The 19,357-nt window shown below is 38.2% G+C and overlaps 1 protein-coding gene across 12 annotated transcripts in view; it reads left to right on the forward strand.

Moving 5' to 3' along the window:
• TP63 (tumor protein p63) overlaps window positions 1-19,357 on the forward strand; it is a 263,807-nt gene that overhangs the window by 234,544 nt on the left and 9,906 nt on the right. For 7 of the 12 annotated variants that reach the window (XM_025377202.1, XM_025377205.1, XM_025377206.1 and 4 more), the window contains 5 exons: window positions 219-328; window positions 965-1,101; window positions 1,706-1,788; window positions 5,174-5,310; window positions 18,430-18,587. In XM_025377202.1, coding sequence (XP_025232987.1) covers window positions 219-328; window positions 965-1,101; window positions 1,706-1,788; window positions 5,174-5,310; window positions 18,430-18,587 — 625 coding nt within the window. Of the gene's footprint in view, window positions 1-218; window positions 329-964; window positions 1,102-1,705; window positions 1,789-5,173; window positions 5,311-12,071; window positions 13,505-18,429; window positions 18,588-19,357 lie in introns of those variants that run through there. The other 5 variants (XM_025377203.1, XM_025377212.1, XM_025377214.1 and 2 more) reach the window with 3 other exon arrangements.

Consider the following 19,357-nt stretch of genomic DNA (forward strand, 5'->3'; position numbering starts at 1 on the left):
TCTCACCTAATGTAGTGTTCAGTGTTGCAAACATTAGCTTTAAGCTTCCCTGGAGGCAAGATGAAGAAAAATCTACAACAGGGTTCAGAGTTTGCCCTTTTAGGAGGAAGCATATCACTTCATCAGAATTGGAATTCCTTAAATAGAGGGAAGAACTGAGAGGGAACAACGTCAGTTTAAACCATTGTTAACACAGATTATTTTCCCCTTGTTTTCAGGTTGGCACTGAATTCACCACAGTCTTGTACAATTTCATGTGTAACAGCAGTTGTGTTGGAGGGATGAACCGCCGTCCAATTTTAATCATTGTTACTCTGGAAACCAGAGAGTAAGTGGCATATGTAAAAATTGTCATTCTACACAAAAAATCATGAGCAGAGGGCAAAGTGAAATTGTGGCTGCTTTATCATTAATTTTGCATGTAAAGCAGAGAGCTTGTCCTTTGTGTTTTAAATCCTTGCTATAAACAGTTACATAAAAGATCTAAGAAAGTGGAGACAAAGGAAAATGAGTAAAGTTAGAGGGAAAAAAAGAGCTAGAAAGGTGTGCAGTCACTTCATACCTGAATTCTTGACATTTGGCTGGAATCGTTCTGATTAGACAGTGGTCCTCAAGGCATTTGACCGTTTTTTTTAAGTCTGCGCGGCCTTAGGGGATTTTATCCTGAGACATCCACTGGCTTAACTCAAGTTTCCTTCAAAATATGTAGCTAAATACAGCTGTTCAGCTAATAGCTTGGAGGCTCTTTGGAGAACAAATGGAATGTTATTTACTAATATTACTTGTGGCATGTTAGCACTTTTGTGTTCTGCCAAGTACTTTTGGGTCCATTCTCAAAGCTGCCATGGCTAAGCTGGTAGTACATTAGCGATGGCCCATATGGGAAATGGAAGTGGGAGATCTCCAGGGGACTTTCCAAATGCTTTGAATTTAACTCTTTCTTCCCCTTTATTCTAATTCCTAGTGGGCAAGTCCTGGGCCGACGCTGCTTTGAGGCCCGGATCTGTGCTTGCCCAGGAAGAGACAGGAAGGCGGATGAAGATAGCATCAGAAAGCAGCAAGTTTCGGACAGTACAAAGAACGGTGATGGTACGAAGCGCCGTAAGTAGATGTAGTGGCCAAATGGGGTAGGGTTGAGTCTACTCCAGATGTTGGAGAATGGGGTGATATTGGAGAAGCTGCATGATAAGACCTGTGACCTTCAGCAGCAAGTGGGACATCAGCCCTCAGAGCCAGTGAGAATAGGAATAGCATTGAAGTGGACTCCAGGCATGTCCTATAGCTTTGCACAAGCAGGTAGTCATTGTGACAATGTCTTAGTCCAGAGATTCTCAAAATATGACTTCCACACCAGTAGCATAAACATCATCTATTCACAGACACACACTGGCAAGATACGGGGTTTCCTGCAACGTTACTTAAGCCAGAGGGTATTTCCCAGCATACTGAATTTCTTTTATTTTTCCCTGCCATCCTTCCACCTCCTTATTGCTAGGATCACAATCAATGTAAAAACAATTGTACCCAGTTAAATGGATGCTTAGGAATAGAGCCTCTAATCTTACACGTGTTGCTGGTACTACTGTCTGTTTAATATGTATTATTAAATCTGATTAATATTAATATGTAATTATTAAGTATATTTAATATGCATTATTGCTTTAGAAATGTTCCCAGGATGAAACTTGTATTTTTCCTCCACCAGCGTTTCGTCAAAACACACATGGTATCCAGATGACATCCATCAAGAAACGAAGATCCCCAGATGATGAACTGTTATACTTACCGGTAGGTCTCCCTTGGGTGTTCATGATTGTTTCATTTTAACTTTCTTTGAATGAGCTTTTACAGTATGATCATCATCTTGTTATCTGTGGCAATGGGAAAGGAGGTGTCTTAGTCAGTTGAAGTTGTACAACAAACTACCCTAGACTAGAGGGCTTGTAAACAACGGAAGTTTATTTTCTAGAGGCTGGAAGTCTGAGATCGAGGTGCCCCTCTGGTCGGGTTCTGGTGAGAGTTCTCTTCTGAGTTGCAAACTGCCATTTTCTCCTTGTATTCTCATACAGTGGAGAGGGCTAGAGAGCTCTCTAGGGTGGTTGTTTTTTTTTTTTTTCCATAAGGGCACAAATCCCATTAATGAAGGCCCCACTCTCATGACCTACATTACTTCCCAAAGGACTCACCTTCTAATGTCATCACAATGGAGTTAAAATTTCCATCTATGAACTTTGGAAGGACACAAACTTTTAGTCCATAACCGGGATGGGGGAGGGGGGTTGAGAGCTGGTGATATACAGGAGAGAAAATATATATTTTTTTAATTAGAATATTCTTCTTTCTCTCCACAGTTTTGGACTGTGTTACTAGCATGAGATTCTCTACTTACCTACCCACCCAACTAAAGCTAAACTCCTAATAGAATTTTTCTTACCCAAATATTTGAAGTTAATTTGCCATTCATTATTTCAGAATGATAAGATTATCCTAGGCAGCATGGCCATAGAAATTTAGGCCTAAAATTTCGTCAGAAAAAGTTCACAAAATTGATAATGCAGCAATTATAGCCCTGACTTTGATGTCTTTTAGGCAGCACTATAAAGAAAGTCAAGCAAGGCAGAACCCTGAGTTACAGTTGGCCCTCCCTATCTGTGTGCTCCATATCTGCAGATTCAACCACAGATCTAAAATAGTTGGAAAAGCACAATAAAAAATAATAATACACCAATCAAAATAATACAACTATAATAATATAGTAAAACAACTAACTGAATAGCATTTACATTATATCAGATATTATAAGTAATCTAGAGGTAATTTAAAGTATACAGAGGATGTGCATAGGTTACATGCAAATACTACACCATTTTATATAAGGGACTTGAGCAACCTAGGATTTTAGTATCCATGGAGGCCAGGTGGGGTAGGTAGTCCTGGAATCAGTGCTCTGCTGATACCAAAAGACAACTGTATATGTGAATGGCCAGAAGTCTTAGCCCAGTTATTATGTAAGAACCTCATTAATTCCTACAAGAGACATTACTTCTCTTGAGATCACTAATAAGATCACTTTATTAGATTATGGTGGTAGTTAGTTGAATTCTTATTGCATTAGGTCTTTGCCATATAGGGTGCCAATGATGTTTTGGTGGCTGGTATAGCCCTTGATGCCATCTAAAGTGACATGAGACACAGCCAAGCAGGGCCAGGAGATTTAACCATGAACTACTACCCTGGGATTGAACTAACAAAACTCAACAGGTTAAGGTGTGCTGCACCTTCTTCCTCATCTTCTTTGGGTCCTGACTCTCAGGGGAATAAATTCCCAGTAGACCAATCAGATGGTGAGTTAGCTGAGATTCTCAGTGTCTTGTTTCTCAAGCTATAAATGGAAACTGACTTGTGACATTAAAGTAAAACATTACCCTGATACACTAAATATTCCAAAAGTCTTAATATGTTTTCAGCTGATAAAACAGGAACTGCTTGAAAAGTTATTTTAAAATTTTAGCTTGTACTAAGAAGGAGGTACCCTTCTTAGTGTTACGTCTCAAGTTGAGAGAAGGCTTAGCCTAAATAACTTATGGGTGAGGAAAAACTCCATTAATTTAATATGTATTTTGTTGGTGTTTGGTGAGTGGCAAATGTGCTAGACCTTGAGCATTTAGAGTTCAGTAGGACACAATTCTTACTTTCAACTACCTTGCCTTCTACTGAGGGCACAAACAGTTATAATGTAATAAAATAAACATTTCCTAGATCAAGGCCTAGTGCTGTGTGAGTACACAAGAAGTTTCAAAGATGCAAACTATAAGAGTAAGATCAAGAAAAGCTTCTCAGAGAAGGGGCCCTACAGCTGGGATGAGTAAGAGTTAATTCAACCAAAGGTGGAGAACATCTTTCGTTTCTGAATTCTGACTAATTCTGCCTTTCCTACTGGGTGCAGCAACTGGGGTGAGGAGGTAAAGTGCCTAGGGTGCAAAATTTAAATAGTCCCTCACTCCCAGGGCAACACACCTGTGCTAAGTGCCTCTCTTGCCTCACTCTAGTCCTGGCCCTGCTCATCCGTTGGTTTGTTTGCTGTTGTTTTTTTGAAACAGGATCTCACTTTGTTGCCCAGGTTGGAGTGTAGTGGCAGGATCATGGTTCACTGCAGCCTCAGACTCCCAGGCTCAAGCAATCCTCCCACCTCACCTCCCGGGGTAGCTGGGACTGCAGGTGCAGGCCACCACGCCGGCTAATTTTTGCACATTTTGTAGAGAAGGAGTTTTTTCCCAGGGTGGTCTTGAACTACTGAGCTCAAGCAATCTATCCCCTCCCAAATAACCGGGATTACAGGTGTGAGCCACCATGCTTGGCCCCTGCTCATAACTGTAAAAACTTTTAAGACCTAAAGATTTTAAGGTACTCTCTTAAAGAAACATATTTTATCGCACATGAAAACTTTTATCCTATTAGGCATAGTTACAATCTATTCTTATTTTTTGTAGTAGTTTAGTTTTATGAAGGTGTTGCCAAAATGGTATTGGTGAATATGGATCATCTCATCGCTCATAAGATAAATACAGGATTAGGTTTTTATGCACCTCTGGTCACATACATTTCATCAACAGATAACTATATAACTTCATTTGTTGTGTGTTGCTGTTAAGAGACATTTTATTTAATATATTCTGTTGACTCATTAACATCAGACTCGTGGCCAATTAGCCTTATAACTCCTGCCTGAATGAAGTTTCTCTAACACACATATTTTCTCCATAAGGCATGGAACAACCTTCTCCCGCTTAGGGACACTAGATAACACTTTCGCACTGCCCTCGAGGGTCTTTTAAATAACAAAATCACCAATGAAAAGCACAAAAATGTAAAAATGTGGTGCTAAATAGATCATGAAAAGAATGTGGGTTTATGGCATAAGAGCTACAAGATGACAGAGCATCTCCTTGTTCGAACTCAGCTGGAAACACGCACAGGTGATTCAAATTTTTCATCACTGCACAGGTCTGAATGACCACAAAAGGGTCCAGAGTATTGATTTTCATGTTACAAATAAACGTTAGCAAATAAACAAATTGCAATTACAGAATCCTCGAATAATGAGGATTGACCACACTTCTAACAGTTTTACAGCTTTTCATGTTTCCTTCTTTCCTTCTGCTCACTTCCATAGGTTAGGGGCCGTGAGACTTATGAAATGCTGTTGAAGATTAAAGAGTCCCTGGAACTTATGCAGTACCTTCCTCAGCACACAATCGAAACGTACAGGCAACAGCAACAGCAGCAGCACCAGCACTTACTTCAGAAACAGTGAGTGTATCAACGTGTCATTTTAGGAGGCATGAGTGAAGGTGACTTTATGTAGATCAGCAATAGTGTGATTGATGGGCAATGTGGAACATAATGGGAGATAGCAGATTGTAATAGATTCAGATGACCTGGTGTGGCAACCCTCTTTCAGTTGCAACCTTTTTATGTGTCTTATAACCTTCCTTTGGGAATTCTGCTTATGTTCTGAAATTAAATACAAACCATTTCTGGTGAATTACAGAGAAACTCACACTAACAGTTTTCTTCTCTATATGCCTGATCCATACACACTAACAGTAAGTACACACTCTAGTTGGTAGTAATGTGTATATTTGAAAACATGAAATCATTTCTCATCCCAATGGATTGTCTTGTAAATCTCCTGGGATGCACACTATCCACTCTTGGGAATAACATTGTAGACCAGGGATAGCAAATAGGCTTTACTATAACATAAAGTGGCTTGTTTGAATGCCGTAGTGAGAAGAATTCTGAAACCTAGTGCATGATAATTGGGGAAATATCTGGGTGCAGAAGGATAAAGTAGCATCATGTTGCCATATTTTAGCAACTATGCTCTAGATTGTCTTCCAGCAGTACAAATTTTTATATAAATCAAGCCAGATTTTTCAAGTATATTACCATGTACATATAACCTATTTATATGTTGAGCTTTCCTTTGATGGATCTTTCATGATGTTATTTTATGACTGACTAGAATAGTTTTTATGAAAGGATGAGAGGTTGACCAATCAGGACCCTGTTTATATTTACCTTTCTGTGGTTAAAAATAATCACTGGTGTAATTAAATATCATGTGTCCTGGAAGTATTGTCAGGACTGTAGATAAGTGTAAAATATATACATTATGAGCCCACTTGAGTAATGTAGACTTTCAACTTCATACTTTAGGCAAAAAAGAAGTCAAAAACTATCTTCCAGAGGTGAAGATTATGTTTTACAATAGAAATACAAATGAACAATAAAAATGGTTATTTTCTATGTTATTAGCTGTTGTAGGGAGTTAGCTATGGAAAACGTAATAAAGAAGGCTTATTATTATTATTATTATTATTATTATTATTAAGTCTCGATCTGTCACCCAGGTTGGAGTGCAGTGGCACGATCTTGGCTCACTGCAACCTCTGCCTAGCAGGTTCAAGCGATTCTTCAACCTCCCGAGTAGCTGGGATTAGAGGCTCCCACCACCATGCCCAGCGAATTTTTTGTATTTTTTGGTAGAGACGGGGTTTCACCATGTTAGCCAGGCTGGTCGCGAATTCCTGTCCTCAGGTGATCCACCCACCTCGGCTTCCCAGAGTGCTGGGATTACAGGCGTGGGCCACCATGCCTGGCCATATTATTTTTCTTTAATCAATATGAATGTATCTCTGATGGTGAAGAAACATTTTCCGAGCACCTGTTTTCTACAGGGTGGAGTGGACGGCAGGGAGAAAAGAAGCGCACTCTCTATTCAGAGGACTTTACGCTATTTGAGCATCCAAGATCCTTTTTGGCCAGAAGGGATCTCACCATGTACTTTTAGCATAAAAGTTTTGCAAATTTTAATGGTATGGCTTTATTTGTAAGCCCGAGCAGAAAGTTTATTCACACAGAGTATTCTGAAGGCGAATTACGGTTGCAGGCACAATTTCCATTGCTAATCAGATGGATGTTTTGGGATGTCAGATGGAAATATATACTAACATATTTAAGTGAAAAATGACTTAGTTCTTATAAAATCATACAACCAGGATCAAAGAAACAGAGGCCTGTAACATCATTTATAGACCCAGGAGGGATATCTACCTTTCCCAAGAGAAGTGTGTCATGGTATTAAGAAACACCCCCAAATTTCCTCCTGTTCACTCTGGAAGTTTGACTATACCAAAATGACCCCCAAAGAATCACTAAGTAATGTATCATGCTGAACTAGTTACTGTTGAGTAGGCTTTCTTTCTTTTTTTTTTTTTTTTCACTTAATAGGGAAAGGTCTCATATGTAGTAGAGGAATTGGCAAGCTGCTTTTTGTAAAGTCCTGGTAGTAAATATTTAGATTTTCTGGTCTATATTGTCTTTTGCCAACTACTCAGCTCTGTGGTTGTAGCACAAAGACAGCCGAAGATAATGCATAAAGGAAAGAGAATGGCTGTTCCATAAATGGAATTTGCTTTATGGACCCTAAAATTTGAATGTCATGTAATTTTCGCATGCCATGAAATATTATTCTCCTTTTGATTGTCCCTCCCCCTACTAAAAATTGTAGGCCGGGTGCGGTGGCTCACACCTGTAATCCCAGCACTTTGGTAGGCCGAGGGGGATGGATCATGAGGTCAGGAGTTTGAGACAAGCCTGGCCAATATGGTGAAACCCCATCTCTACTAAAAATACAAAGATTAGCCGGGCATGGGGGCGCGTGCCTGTAGTCCCAGCTATTTGGGAGGCTGAGGCAGAAGAATCGCTTGAACCTGGGAGGCGGAGGTTGCAGTGAGCCAAGATTGTGCCACTGCACTCCAGCCTGGGCAACAGAGAGAGACTCCATCTCCAAAAGAAAAAGAAAAAAAAATACATATATATATAAACTACTCTTAGCTTGCCGTAGTTTGATAGTCTGTCTTACAGATAAATGAGATGGTTCTCCTTTCATTGCTTCTTGAGTCTCCAATTTTGTTTGATAGGTGTACTTGGAAGTTAATATGTATATTCCAAACTAGAAAGGTATTAAAAGATTTTAGGAAATCCTAAAGTGGTTTTTCAGGTGGCATTTCAGTATCTAATAAAAACAATACCAGCCCTGAATAGATATCTTTTTTGTCTAAGAAAGTGAGGCATGCCTATCCAGAAATAAAATGCAGTTAATGACAACCTCATTGTCAGATGAGGCTGGAATAGTTGACTTGATTCACGTCACACGTTCTTATTGAAGATCTGCTATGTGAAAGCATTAAGGATAGAAAAGAGAAAGATGTAGCTCCTGCCTTCCCATGGTCTACAATCTAATGGTGAATTTCTAACCTTAACATTCTGAGTTTGAAGAAAGCTCTGGAAATTTATTCTCAGCATTATGCAAGTTAATAGGACAATTTTAAACAGTTTCTGTGGATCATATGAGAAAAAGAATAGTTTCATGTCATCGTTTTAGAGACTTGACAAGCCAGGAGGATTGACATCATTCAGTTCAGGGACATATGCTAAATGTATTTGTTTTTATAGCATACACAAAAATACACAACCCTCTTTTTTTATACCATGAGTATCCCTTGCTTATTGTTTGACTAGCTCACATTGCTCTAAAGGGAATTTTTAATTCATATTTCATAAAATAATCTGTGTCACCAGAGCAGAAAACACATGTTAATATTGTGTTATTTTTAAAAGCACACAAGATTTTAGGGACATATTTACACTTTTTTGCATGTGTGACTACAGATAGATAATAAGGAACTAGTAGCTTCGTAGTTCCCTGTGTGTTCATTTAAATGTGTTACATGCATGTTTTTGAGTTGATATCTCACAGTTGCGATAACTTGTGCATGAAAATTAACAGACTGCAAAATTAAATCTTTGCAAAATATAGACATTTGGTCTAATTATGTCTTTGTAACATTATATACACATGGGTCTCCAATGATTGATATGCATCTATATAAATCTTCAGTTGTATTCTTCAGCTGAGTTTTTTTAGCTCTTATTTTCATGCAAATCTCCAAGAAAGAGCATGAATGACTAAACAAAGAAAAATGAAAATCTAATTTCCTGACAATCATTTGAAAAGAATAAATCAGCTTGGAAAATACCTATAATAGCCTGTGATTTTCTTTCCAAAAATGTAGTACCAATTTTATGCTGGTAAGGAATCAATTTTGTATTTTTCTTTATAGTAGAGGGAAAATTAGTGGGAAGAGAACGTACTTTCTGTAAGGTGGCACTACAATATTTTTACTTTAATTACTTCTATTAGCTTCCCACTATGTGTTTTCTTCTGCTTGCTTTTCATTTGTGCATGGTTTTTCTTTTTTAAAAAATTTCTTCACAATTACCTTCATGATCATAGGTTTTATGGAAGATAGACTTTGCGGAGTTGCTGTGAATCAAATTGTTACAGATACAAGTAGGCTTTACACTACGAAGAAATGTGATTTTAGTTAATTTGCATATATTGGAATAAATATAGAGTTATGTTTCTAGATGCCAGAATCTAATAGAAAGACAAATCAGACCTGTGTTTAGACTTCTTGCATTCATATTATCAGGGGCATTAACGGTTAAGACAGATTTGCAGAAGCCTCTTGAGACCTGTTTAGCAATGTTTTGACTTCTGTACTTCAGATCAGTACTATTTCTTTTTCATCTTTCAATAGTTTTCCCTTATTCTTGGCTTCCAACATAAAAATGAGGCCGACATCGCTTTGTTACAATTTGGCTTAGGTTAGCTCTTACTTTCCTCTGGAAATTTATTTTTGAGCTTCTACAGGATGAATTTTATTTAAATGATAAAACAGATCTGTGATATCCTGATGAGCCCTTAGTGTTTCTTTCTCTTTCATGATCACTTGATAATTGCGGCTCATTAGTAACACAAGTCAGAGATTATTAGAACAAAGCAGGATCTTAAGTCCATGGTTCCAGCCCCTCACACCATAGCCGGAGAAACTGAGGCTCTGTGATTTTATAGCCAGTTTATAATAAAGCTCAGACTAGAATCAGATTTAGAACACAGAGCTGTTTGTAATGTTGTGTTGTGCTTCATTGGCAGTTAAGTAAGTAGTTAATTATAAAACTTAAACATCTATTTCCATTTTTCTGTCTCTTTTTTGTATGATTGTTTTAGAGATGGAGTCTAGCTATTTTTCCCAAGCTGGACTTGAACTCCTGGGCTCAAGCGATCCCCTGCCTCAGCGTCCCAAGTAGCTGCGGACCACAGGCACACCCCACTGTGCCTGGCATGGTTTTCTGACTCTGTCTTCAGCTACTTGGGATTTATTCTTGTAGATTCAGTTTAAAGTCCTGTATCTTTAAACTTGTTTGGCAATGGTTATCAAGAATATTGATATTTTGTCTCAGACTCGTGTATCTGAGAGAGAAGCAGGCAATATTTTCAGGATTATTAACGTAGAAGAGAGAAAGGTACACAAATCTCCAAACAGACAGAAAATGTCAACACCCTATTTCTAGGTTTGACAGAGAAATCCTCCACGTTTCCAGAATATCTGTTTGGAATTACCAGCTTTATAGCTTAAAAACAGATGAATATTGATAATTTCATATGATTCACCCTTATCTTTATTATGGAACTACACAAGCTTTTACAGTTTACTTTTTTTTTTTTTTGAGACAAAGTCTTGCCCTGTCACCCAGGCTGGAGTGCAGTGGCGTGATCTAAGCTCACTGCAACCTCTGCCTCCTGTGTTCGAACAATTCTCCTGCCTCAGTCTCCTGCTTAGCTGGGATTACAGGCACCTGCCACCATGCCTGGCTAATTTTTGTATTCTTTTTTTTTTTTTTTTTAGTAGAGATGTGTTTCACCATGTTGGCCAGGCTGGTCTCAAACTCCTGACCTTGTGATCCGCCCGCCTTGGCCTCCTACAGTGCTGGGATTACAGGTGTGAGCCATCGCACTCAGCCTACAGTTTACTTTTGAATTTCATAGTTATGAAGTTTTCAGGGCAGAGGTTTATTATCTCTGAATTGGTAATGAAGAAAAAACTCTATCTGAATTAAACTCAGATAGATTACATTACTTTTGTAACTTCTCTCACCTCATTGCGGAATCAGGCTCAGTCCCAGGTCTTACAGGTCTTTAGTTGGCTGTACATTGCTTCCCTATCCATTTTTATTAGGGCATATTCTGTTAAGATGATATGAATTCTTGCTGGTGACATGGTTTACTGAATCCTAGCATTAAGCAAATAAAAATGGCTTTGTTCTTTTGAAAGTCATAGCCAAATGTGATTCAAAAAGCCAATCTGGGAAACAATTTCCAAACAGTTCATGAGTTTGCCCAACTTTTAGCAAAATAAAAGGGTTTATTTCTGGCATTCTTGTGGCATAAATAATTTCTTAATTATGCAAAAATTGCTTTCTTGGGCTTGATATATACATTTATAGGCCGAGTTTGTTACTCAAAGGATTAAGGTATTTATCTCTCTCAATCTGGGAATATCCAAAATACTCATTAAACAGTTCTTTTTAAATGCATGATGACACAGGCCCCATTCTGATAATATCATATTTCTCCATACCTCACACTTAGGCTAGACAAGAACTGTAATGAGGGATAATAATTGACCAGATGACATTTTACAAAAGAGTAAAGTTTATTCTTCTTTTACATTCCTTTTTTTAACTAATTGAGTCTGGTAAATCATATGCTAAGCACTGTGTTAAATACCTTGATCTACCTTATCTCAGTGGTCCTCGACTGAATCGCCTTGTGTAACTTGTTAAAAATATGTTTTCCTGGATGCCAGCTTGTGTTGGAAGGGAGCCAGGAAAATGCATTTTTATAAGTTTCACAAGTGATTCTGATGTTCATTTCTGTTACTACAGCCTTATCCCATTTCTTCCTCATCAAAATCTTGAGAAGTCTCAGTAATTTTAAAAGAAGATAAATTGGAAGAACAAAAATAGTTTTTCAGGCACTCTATTCTGTCTATACTATGATCATGAAGGTATAAGGAGTGCGTTTCTGTATTCAATTGATTTGAATAGATGAAATCCTAAGCCTTCATTGTTTTCTTTTCTCTGGTTCCTCTCTGCAGTCTCCTTTCAGCCTGCTTCAGGAATGAGCTTGTGGAACCCCGGAGAGAAACTCCAAAACAATCCGACGTCTTCTTTAGACATTCCAACCCCCCAAACCGATCAGTGTACCCATAGAGCCCTCTCTCTATATTTTAAGTGTGTGTGTTGTATTTCCATGTGTATATGTGAGCGTGTGTGTGTGTGTGTGTGTGTGTGTATCTAGCCCTCATAAACACAACTTGAAGACACTTTGGCTCAGAGACCCAACTGCTCAAAGGCACAAAGCCACTAGTGAGAGAATCTTTTGAAGGGACTCAAAACTTTACAAGAAAGGATGTTTTCTGCAGATTTCGTATCCTTAGACCTGCCACTGGCGGGTGAGGAAGCACTGTGTTTGTCTGTGAGCTTTCTGTTGTTTCCTGGGAGGCAGGGGTGGAGTGGGGAAAGGGGCATTAACAAGTTTATTGGAACCCTTTTCTGTTTTCTTCTGTTGTTTTTCTAAAATTCATAGGGAAGCTTTTGAGCAGGTCTCAAACTTAAGATGTCTTTTTAAGAAAAGGAGAAAAAGTTGTTACCGTCTGTGCGTAAGTAAGTTGTAGGTGACTGAGAGACTCAGTCAGACCCTTTTAATGCTGGTCATGTAATCATTTTGCAAGTAGTAAGAAATGAAGGTGTCAGGTGCACTGCTGGGCAGTGAGGCGTTCTTTACCAAAAGTAATCAACTTTGTGGGTGGAGAGTTCTTCTTTGTGAGAACTTTCATTATTTGTATCCTCCCCTCATGTGTAGGTAGAACATTTCTTAATGCTGTGTACCTGCCTCTGCCACTGTATGTTGGCATCTGATACGCTAAAGTTTTTCTCGTACATGAAACCCTGGAAGACCTACTACCAAAACTGTTGTTTGGCCCCCCATAGCAGGTGAACTCATTTTGTGCTTTTAATAGAAAGACAAATCCACCCCAGTAATATGGCCCTTACGTAGTTGTTTACCATTATTCAAAGCTTAAAATAGATTTTAAAGTCCTCTCACAAAATCTGTGATTAATTTGCTTAATTAGAGCTTCTGTACTTCAAGCCTATCTACCATAAAGCCAGCCATATCACTGATACTGTACAATGCATTTAGCCAGGAGACTTATGTTTTGAGTAAATGAGATCCAAGCAGACATGTGTTAAAATCAGTACTCCTGGACTGGACATTAAAGATTGAAAGGGTAGACCACTTTTTTGTTTTTATTCAGAGTTTAGAGAATCTCTGTTTCTTTCCATTTTAAAAAACATATTTTAAGATAATAGCATAAAGACTTTAAAATTTTTCCTCCCCTCCAACTTCCCACACCCAGTCACCAGCTCTGTATTTTCTGTCACCAAGACAATGATTTCTTGTTATTGAGGCTGTTGCTTTTGTGGATGTGTGATTTTAATTTTCAATAAACTTTTGCATCTTGGTTTATCTTGCAGTTTTTTTGTTTCTGTCTCTCTCACTCTTTTCCTGTTAAATACTAGAATATTCTCATGTAAGTGCTTGAAATAGCACATGTAGGTCTAAGGAAGAATAATAATAATAGAATCGTTACTTTGTTCCTGTGTACGTTTCTTCTGTCAGTATTCGGTGTTTTTATTTAAGATACTCTATATCAAGGTCACCAATCGTAACAATGAACTAAAATGCCTAAACTAACTGAAAAAATACTTTAGCCCTATGAGTTGTAAAGTTTGTCATAGGAAGCCAGGCACCATAGAATCATTTATTGACACTCCTGACAAACCTCCAGTTGTATGTTAATTTGCTAAATTTTCTAAAATGAATATCAATCAAATCCAAATGTTTTAAATAACATGGTTTCTGTGACACAGACATTAGCAAATATTTGGCCAGAAACCAACAGTGAAACCTATGTCCAGGGTTTTTTATTTTATTTTTTTTAGTTACAATTTGTTTTGAGCCTTGAATAATTGCTTTTAAAAGCTTCATAAGAAGTTCTAACCAAAAAAAAAAAAAAACTAGTATTTTAGATAAATATTTCAGAAAAAAATACCTTTATATTTGAGATAAAAGTACATTAGTAAAACCAGATGCTCCTGTTATATTTGCAAAGTGTTTTTCAATTGGTGTAATAACTTTGATTCACAAAGCCCTTAAAGGATTGGTGAGTATGTTTCGTTTTTTGATATTTGCTTTTTCTTTCAGAAGGGTTTTTCTTTTCTTTTGGCCTATTTTTAAGTAAGTTTTTGATGTGTTTATAATGACTTGTATATAAATGCACATATTTGAAATGATGGAAAATATTAGAAAATTACAGTTTTCCCTTCTAGAGAATAAATGCTGCACTGTCTTTAGAAGCGAGATAACTCAGCTAGAGAGAAAAGTCACAGGCAGGCATTACTGGCTAAAATTGAGAGAAGATACGATTCTTTTTCTGATGATAGTCCATGTTGCCCCCAATGCTTTCTTTTTTTTTTTTTTCTTTTCTGATCTTTCTCATAACAAGGATGCTCTGCTCTGCCTTCAGTATCCCTTTCCACTCCCAAATTCTTTACTCCAGAAATGGTTTGTTGAAATGATTTAGCCTAAGCTATCACTAAATCCTACTAGAGAGTTGCTTTTTAATTAGCGATGGAAGATTTTGGCCAAAAGAAGGAATCTAGTGGAATTCTAGGCATCTCGGTGGTAGATAATGTAACTTGTGTCTTTGCAGGAATTTTTATATTCTACCACATAGATAGTCGCAAGGGTTGGAACCAGAAAACCTGACTTTAAGTCCTGTATGTCCTAAAACCACTTCTCGCTTTTCAATTTTGAATTTTATCCTTCAGAAACTGTACAGAAGCTTATATTGTTAAAGTTAAGAACTGGGACTTGGCTTCAATGGGATTTTTCTTCGAAACTAGAAATACGTGAAATATTATTTTCTACCTCTCTGTTACACCGAATTCTTAGAAAAATCTAGTGAGGCTCTAGAGAAAACAACCTGAGGTATACACCTTATGATTTTTTTCTGCAGAAAGCTGGATTCTTACTCTTTGGGGTTTTTTGGGTTTCGAATAGGGGAGGAGAGTGTAGGCAATAAAACCAGAATGGTACAGGTCCTGTTATTCTTTTGAACACATTTTCCTTCTCTTTAGTTTCTCCAGAAATTTTTGGAATATTTCACCTAAGAACTGTTATATTAAATTTGTATTCAAAAAAAAAAAAAAAAAAGGTTGTTCTTCCAGGCTTTCAAATTGGCTGTGAGTTTATTCAGCCGTGCTTCCTTTTTCACAGTATGTAGAAGTTATCAGAATGCTTCTTTTAGTTCAGTCATTGTGAAATTAATAATAGACAGAGTACCTTGCTCCCCTTCCTTGTGGCTTTAAAACTCACTTTTACATTAAAGGGAAGGCATTCCGAATTTCTGACCTTTCCTGACTGTTAACCCCATTCAACTGTTCACCCTCATTTCTGGATATGTTCAATTAAGAATCCAACTCACCTCTGGCCACTTCCTCCTATTAATTCTTACATCGTTAACTTCTATCCCATGGGCCACACATCAGAGTGTGAAATATTCGGGGCTGGAGGGAAACAGTCAAAGATGCTGATGTTTCCTGAGCGCCTACAAATCATTGGCCCCTGTCCAGGGCTGTTACGTGATCTCAGTCTTAATAGAAATCTTCTAGAGTAGGTATAATGTCTGGGCTACAGGTTAAGAAAATGGGACTCAAGAGACTTATACAACATCCTGCATCACTTAGTTTGTGTTAGATCCAGAAGGCGACCCAGATGTTTTGATTGACTTAAAATCTATGTTCCTTCTTTCTTCATCTGTGGTTTCTGACCTACCCTCCTCAAATTAGTGGCTTATGATGAAAAATGGTAAATGAACTGATAAGATAGTCAAAAATAGTAACCACAAGCTAAAGAAAGCAGGAGGTTATATAACAGGAATTGTAAGAAGGAATTTACTCTGAGTGTCCAGAAAAAAATGCAAAACTTTTAAATGTATTTTTATTTTTCCAATTGCGGATATTAATGATTCAAGCCCTGCTATTAACTCTTGCTGTACATTTGACTGGTTTGAGGAGGGACAGATAGAGAGATCTCCTTAGGTTACAGAGGACCAACTGCATCAGGAATATGGGCTGCCTGGAATCTTAGGTACTTTTCAGTGAGCAAAGAGAATTGAAGAAACATCAGCTGGCAGAGAATCTCCTTACTGCCTTGCCCCATGCTTTGCTATACTCTGATGTGGACTAATGCATGATCCTAAGTATAGCCATGTGTGCTGACTCTTTGGAAATGCTCCCCCACAGGGACAGAGTGGATTCAGAAGTGCTTGATAGTAGCTGGAGTTACCTCCTTTGCCCCTGTTCCATCTTGGTCTCCTACATTTCTCTTACTACTTCATCTATTTCTTGTCCCTATAACCTAGAAAAAACAATAGGTGCCAGGAGACCTGGTTCTGTCCTCAATGCATCCATTTAGCAACATGTGACCTTGGGCATATGTTTTTTCTTAGAACCTTATATTTACCCATATGTATATTTGGAATAGTAATTTCTGTCCATCTCTGCCCTGCTATACCATGACCTGCTCCACAAGGATGGTGTGACAATCATTCAGAAAATGTTTTATAGTTGGGAGGATTTATTGTATCAGCACCAGTATATATACACAATGTGGATCTATAATTGTGAGTATTTGATAAGGGCTAAAGAGAAAAGTCAATACCCTCCTACCTTAAAGGCAGTGATTGTAAAATACACCTGAATTGTTGATTGTACATTAGTTGACATGATAACTTATACACATTAAAATAGAGCATATTGTTTGCCTTCATCTAGCTGTGGCTCTTCATTGACATGGAATGGAGCCTTCCTTATTTCATGTTATTATGGAGAATGCAGAGTGGCAGCTTCGAAGGCCAGCTTCGAGGGCCATTTTTAAAATGATGTTTTCAAATATGCCATATATGCTTGAAACCTGGATCCATTTACAGAACCTCTAAAATTTGAATTATACATACATTTGCAGCTAAAACTCAAAGAAAAAATTTATCTCCCCTCTAATGTAAATAAGGCTGTGACAGGGAAAAGGTAAACAGGAACAACATAACTCATTTTGTTTAAGAATTTTTAAAGGGGAGTTTTCCCATAACAGACTAGAAACTTGCTTCAAGTCCAGTCTTCATTCTGTGGTCACAATAATTCAATGTAGATGCTGCATAGTCTGTACATTTCTTCCTCATCTTCTCTTTTTCAGTTCTCATCATAGCCGTATAAGGTAGGATGGATTATTACATCCATTGCCTCCACTACTCTATGAGTGTCTCAAAGATGGGGACCGTGTCTTAAGTTCTATTAACTCAAACATCCGACTCATGCAGCAAGTGTAAATGTATGTGGTTGGTATAGTTTTCTTGTGAGAAAACAAAGGCCAGGATGTTAAGGTGCTCACATGGGCATCTAAAGTATCCTAATATATGATGGAGGAAAGCTTCAGCTCTGACTTTGTGACTCTCATTGTAGTACACATCACTAGTTTTTATATTAAGATAAAACATCAGGAATGACAGTTGAGTTGAGAATATTATCTGTAAGATATAATATGACAAACCAGTTCTAGTAACTTTCCAAATTGAAGGTCATGCTGAATGGAAAACTATTGGGTTTTTATCTTGCTTTGTTTTTTTTTTTGTTTGTTTGTTTGTTTGTTTGTTTTCATTTCTTCCAGGAGACTTATGGAAAGTCAATAGAATAGTTATTTGAGCGTTCTCCTGTGTAGAAATGCTTTTGGCATTCCAGTAGGTTCTCTCATACATCATGAACATCTCTGTTGAAAATGCATGTTTCCAAGTAGGGGCCTCTGCATGACAGCAGGATGAGCTGCCAAATGCCCAGTTTGATTGGCTTCGTAGTCATTTTTTTCTGCTTATCCCAAATAGAATATGCAGAAAGCTACAAATGGAATGCCTTAGCTGCAGTTTGAAGGTGGGATATCCATGTTTTTCGTCAGCCTTTAAGTCTTTGCTCAATTCTTTTCCCTAACTGCTTTTCAAACTTACTTGAGTTGAAGGGGAAAAGAGGAGAAGGGAATGGAGAAAACAATTGAAGGGAGAAAAGGAGGCAATGATTTTCTCTTTCTCAAAGGAAATACTAAACCTCGCACTCTGCACATTCAGGAAAAATATGATTTGATGATAGCCTCGCAATCAGTTTCTCCCTATTCAGGAAACATTGTCAGATGGAAACAAAATTAACTTCTTACCATTAATCCTAGAGGAATGTTTTCAAACGTTTGATTGGAGGCCATGTTTTAAACAGAGACCTATTGAAAATCAACAGTCCCCACTCTTCAGTGTCCCGTGCTCACCGTCATTTCCACGTTTGTCTTCCTAGGACCTCAATACAGTCCCAGTCTTCATATGGTAACAGCTCCCCACCTCTGAACAAAATGAACAGCATGAACAAGCTGCCGTCTGTGAGCCAGCTTATCAACCCTCAGCAGCGCAACGCCCTCACCCCTACCACCATTCCTGATGGCATGGGGGCCAACAGTAAGAGCATCTCCTTTTAGCCGTGGCTGAAGGATGAACAGGCTAGCATAGGACAAGTCTCTGGGATGGGGAAAAGCATGTTCTTAAGCTCAATGAGAGGCACCGTGGGACAGATCAAATCAAAGTGGAGTGGCTTGGGTTTCTGACTGCGAACCTTTCACTTTATAGGTTTGTCGTTCATTGCAAAATATACTACTGGTAGAGATAGAGGAGGATGTTTCTTCAGTAGGGATAAGGATTTCTGTGAAAAGAACAGTCTACTTCCTGCTATCCTGGATGGAGACTCACCGCCTGCAGGCTTTGAAATAGTCAAAAGAAAATGGATGCAACATGCATAAAGTAGCATGTTTCAGTGAACTTAAAATCTAGAGAAATAGGCTGAGTGCAGTGTCTCACGCCTGTAATCCCAGCACTTTGGGAGGCCAAGGCGGGTGGATCACTTGAGGTCAGGAGTTCGAGACCAGCCTGGCCAACATGGTGAAACCCTGTCTCTCTTAAAAATACAAAAATTAGCTGAGCCTGGTGGTGCATGCCTGTAATCCCAGCGACTCAGGAGGCTGAGGCACGAAAATCACTTGAACCCGGAAGGCAGAGGTTGCAGTGAGCTGAGATCACACTGCTGCACTCCAGCCTGGGTGACAGAGTGAGACTTGGTCTCAAAAAAATAAGAAGAAGAAATCTAGAAAAGTAGATTATAGTCTGGACTCTATGAAAAAAACACCTCTAATTACAAAGAAGTTACTTCTCTAATACTTCATTTTCTATCCATA

Source organism: Theropithecus gelada, chromosome 2 (genome assembly GCF_003255815.1).
Source record: "Theropithecus gelada isolate Dixy chromosome 2, Tgel_1.0, whole genome shotgun sequence".
In the NCBI taxonomy this organism is placed as follows: domain Eukaryota; kingdom Metazoa; phylum Chordata; class Mammalia; order Primates; family Cercopithecidae; genus Theropithecus; species Theropithecus gelada.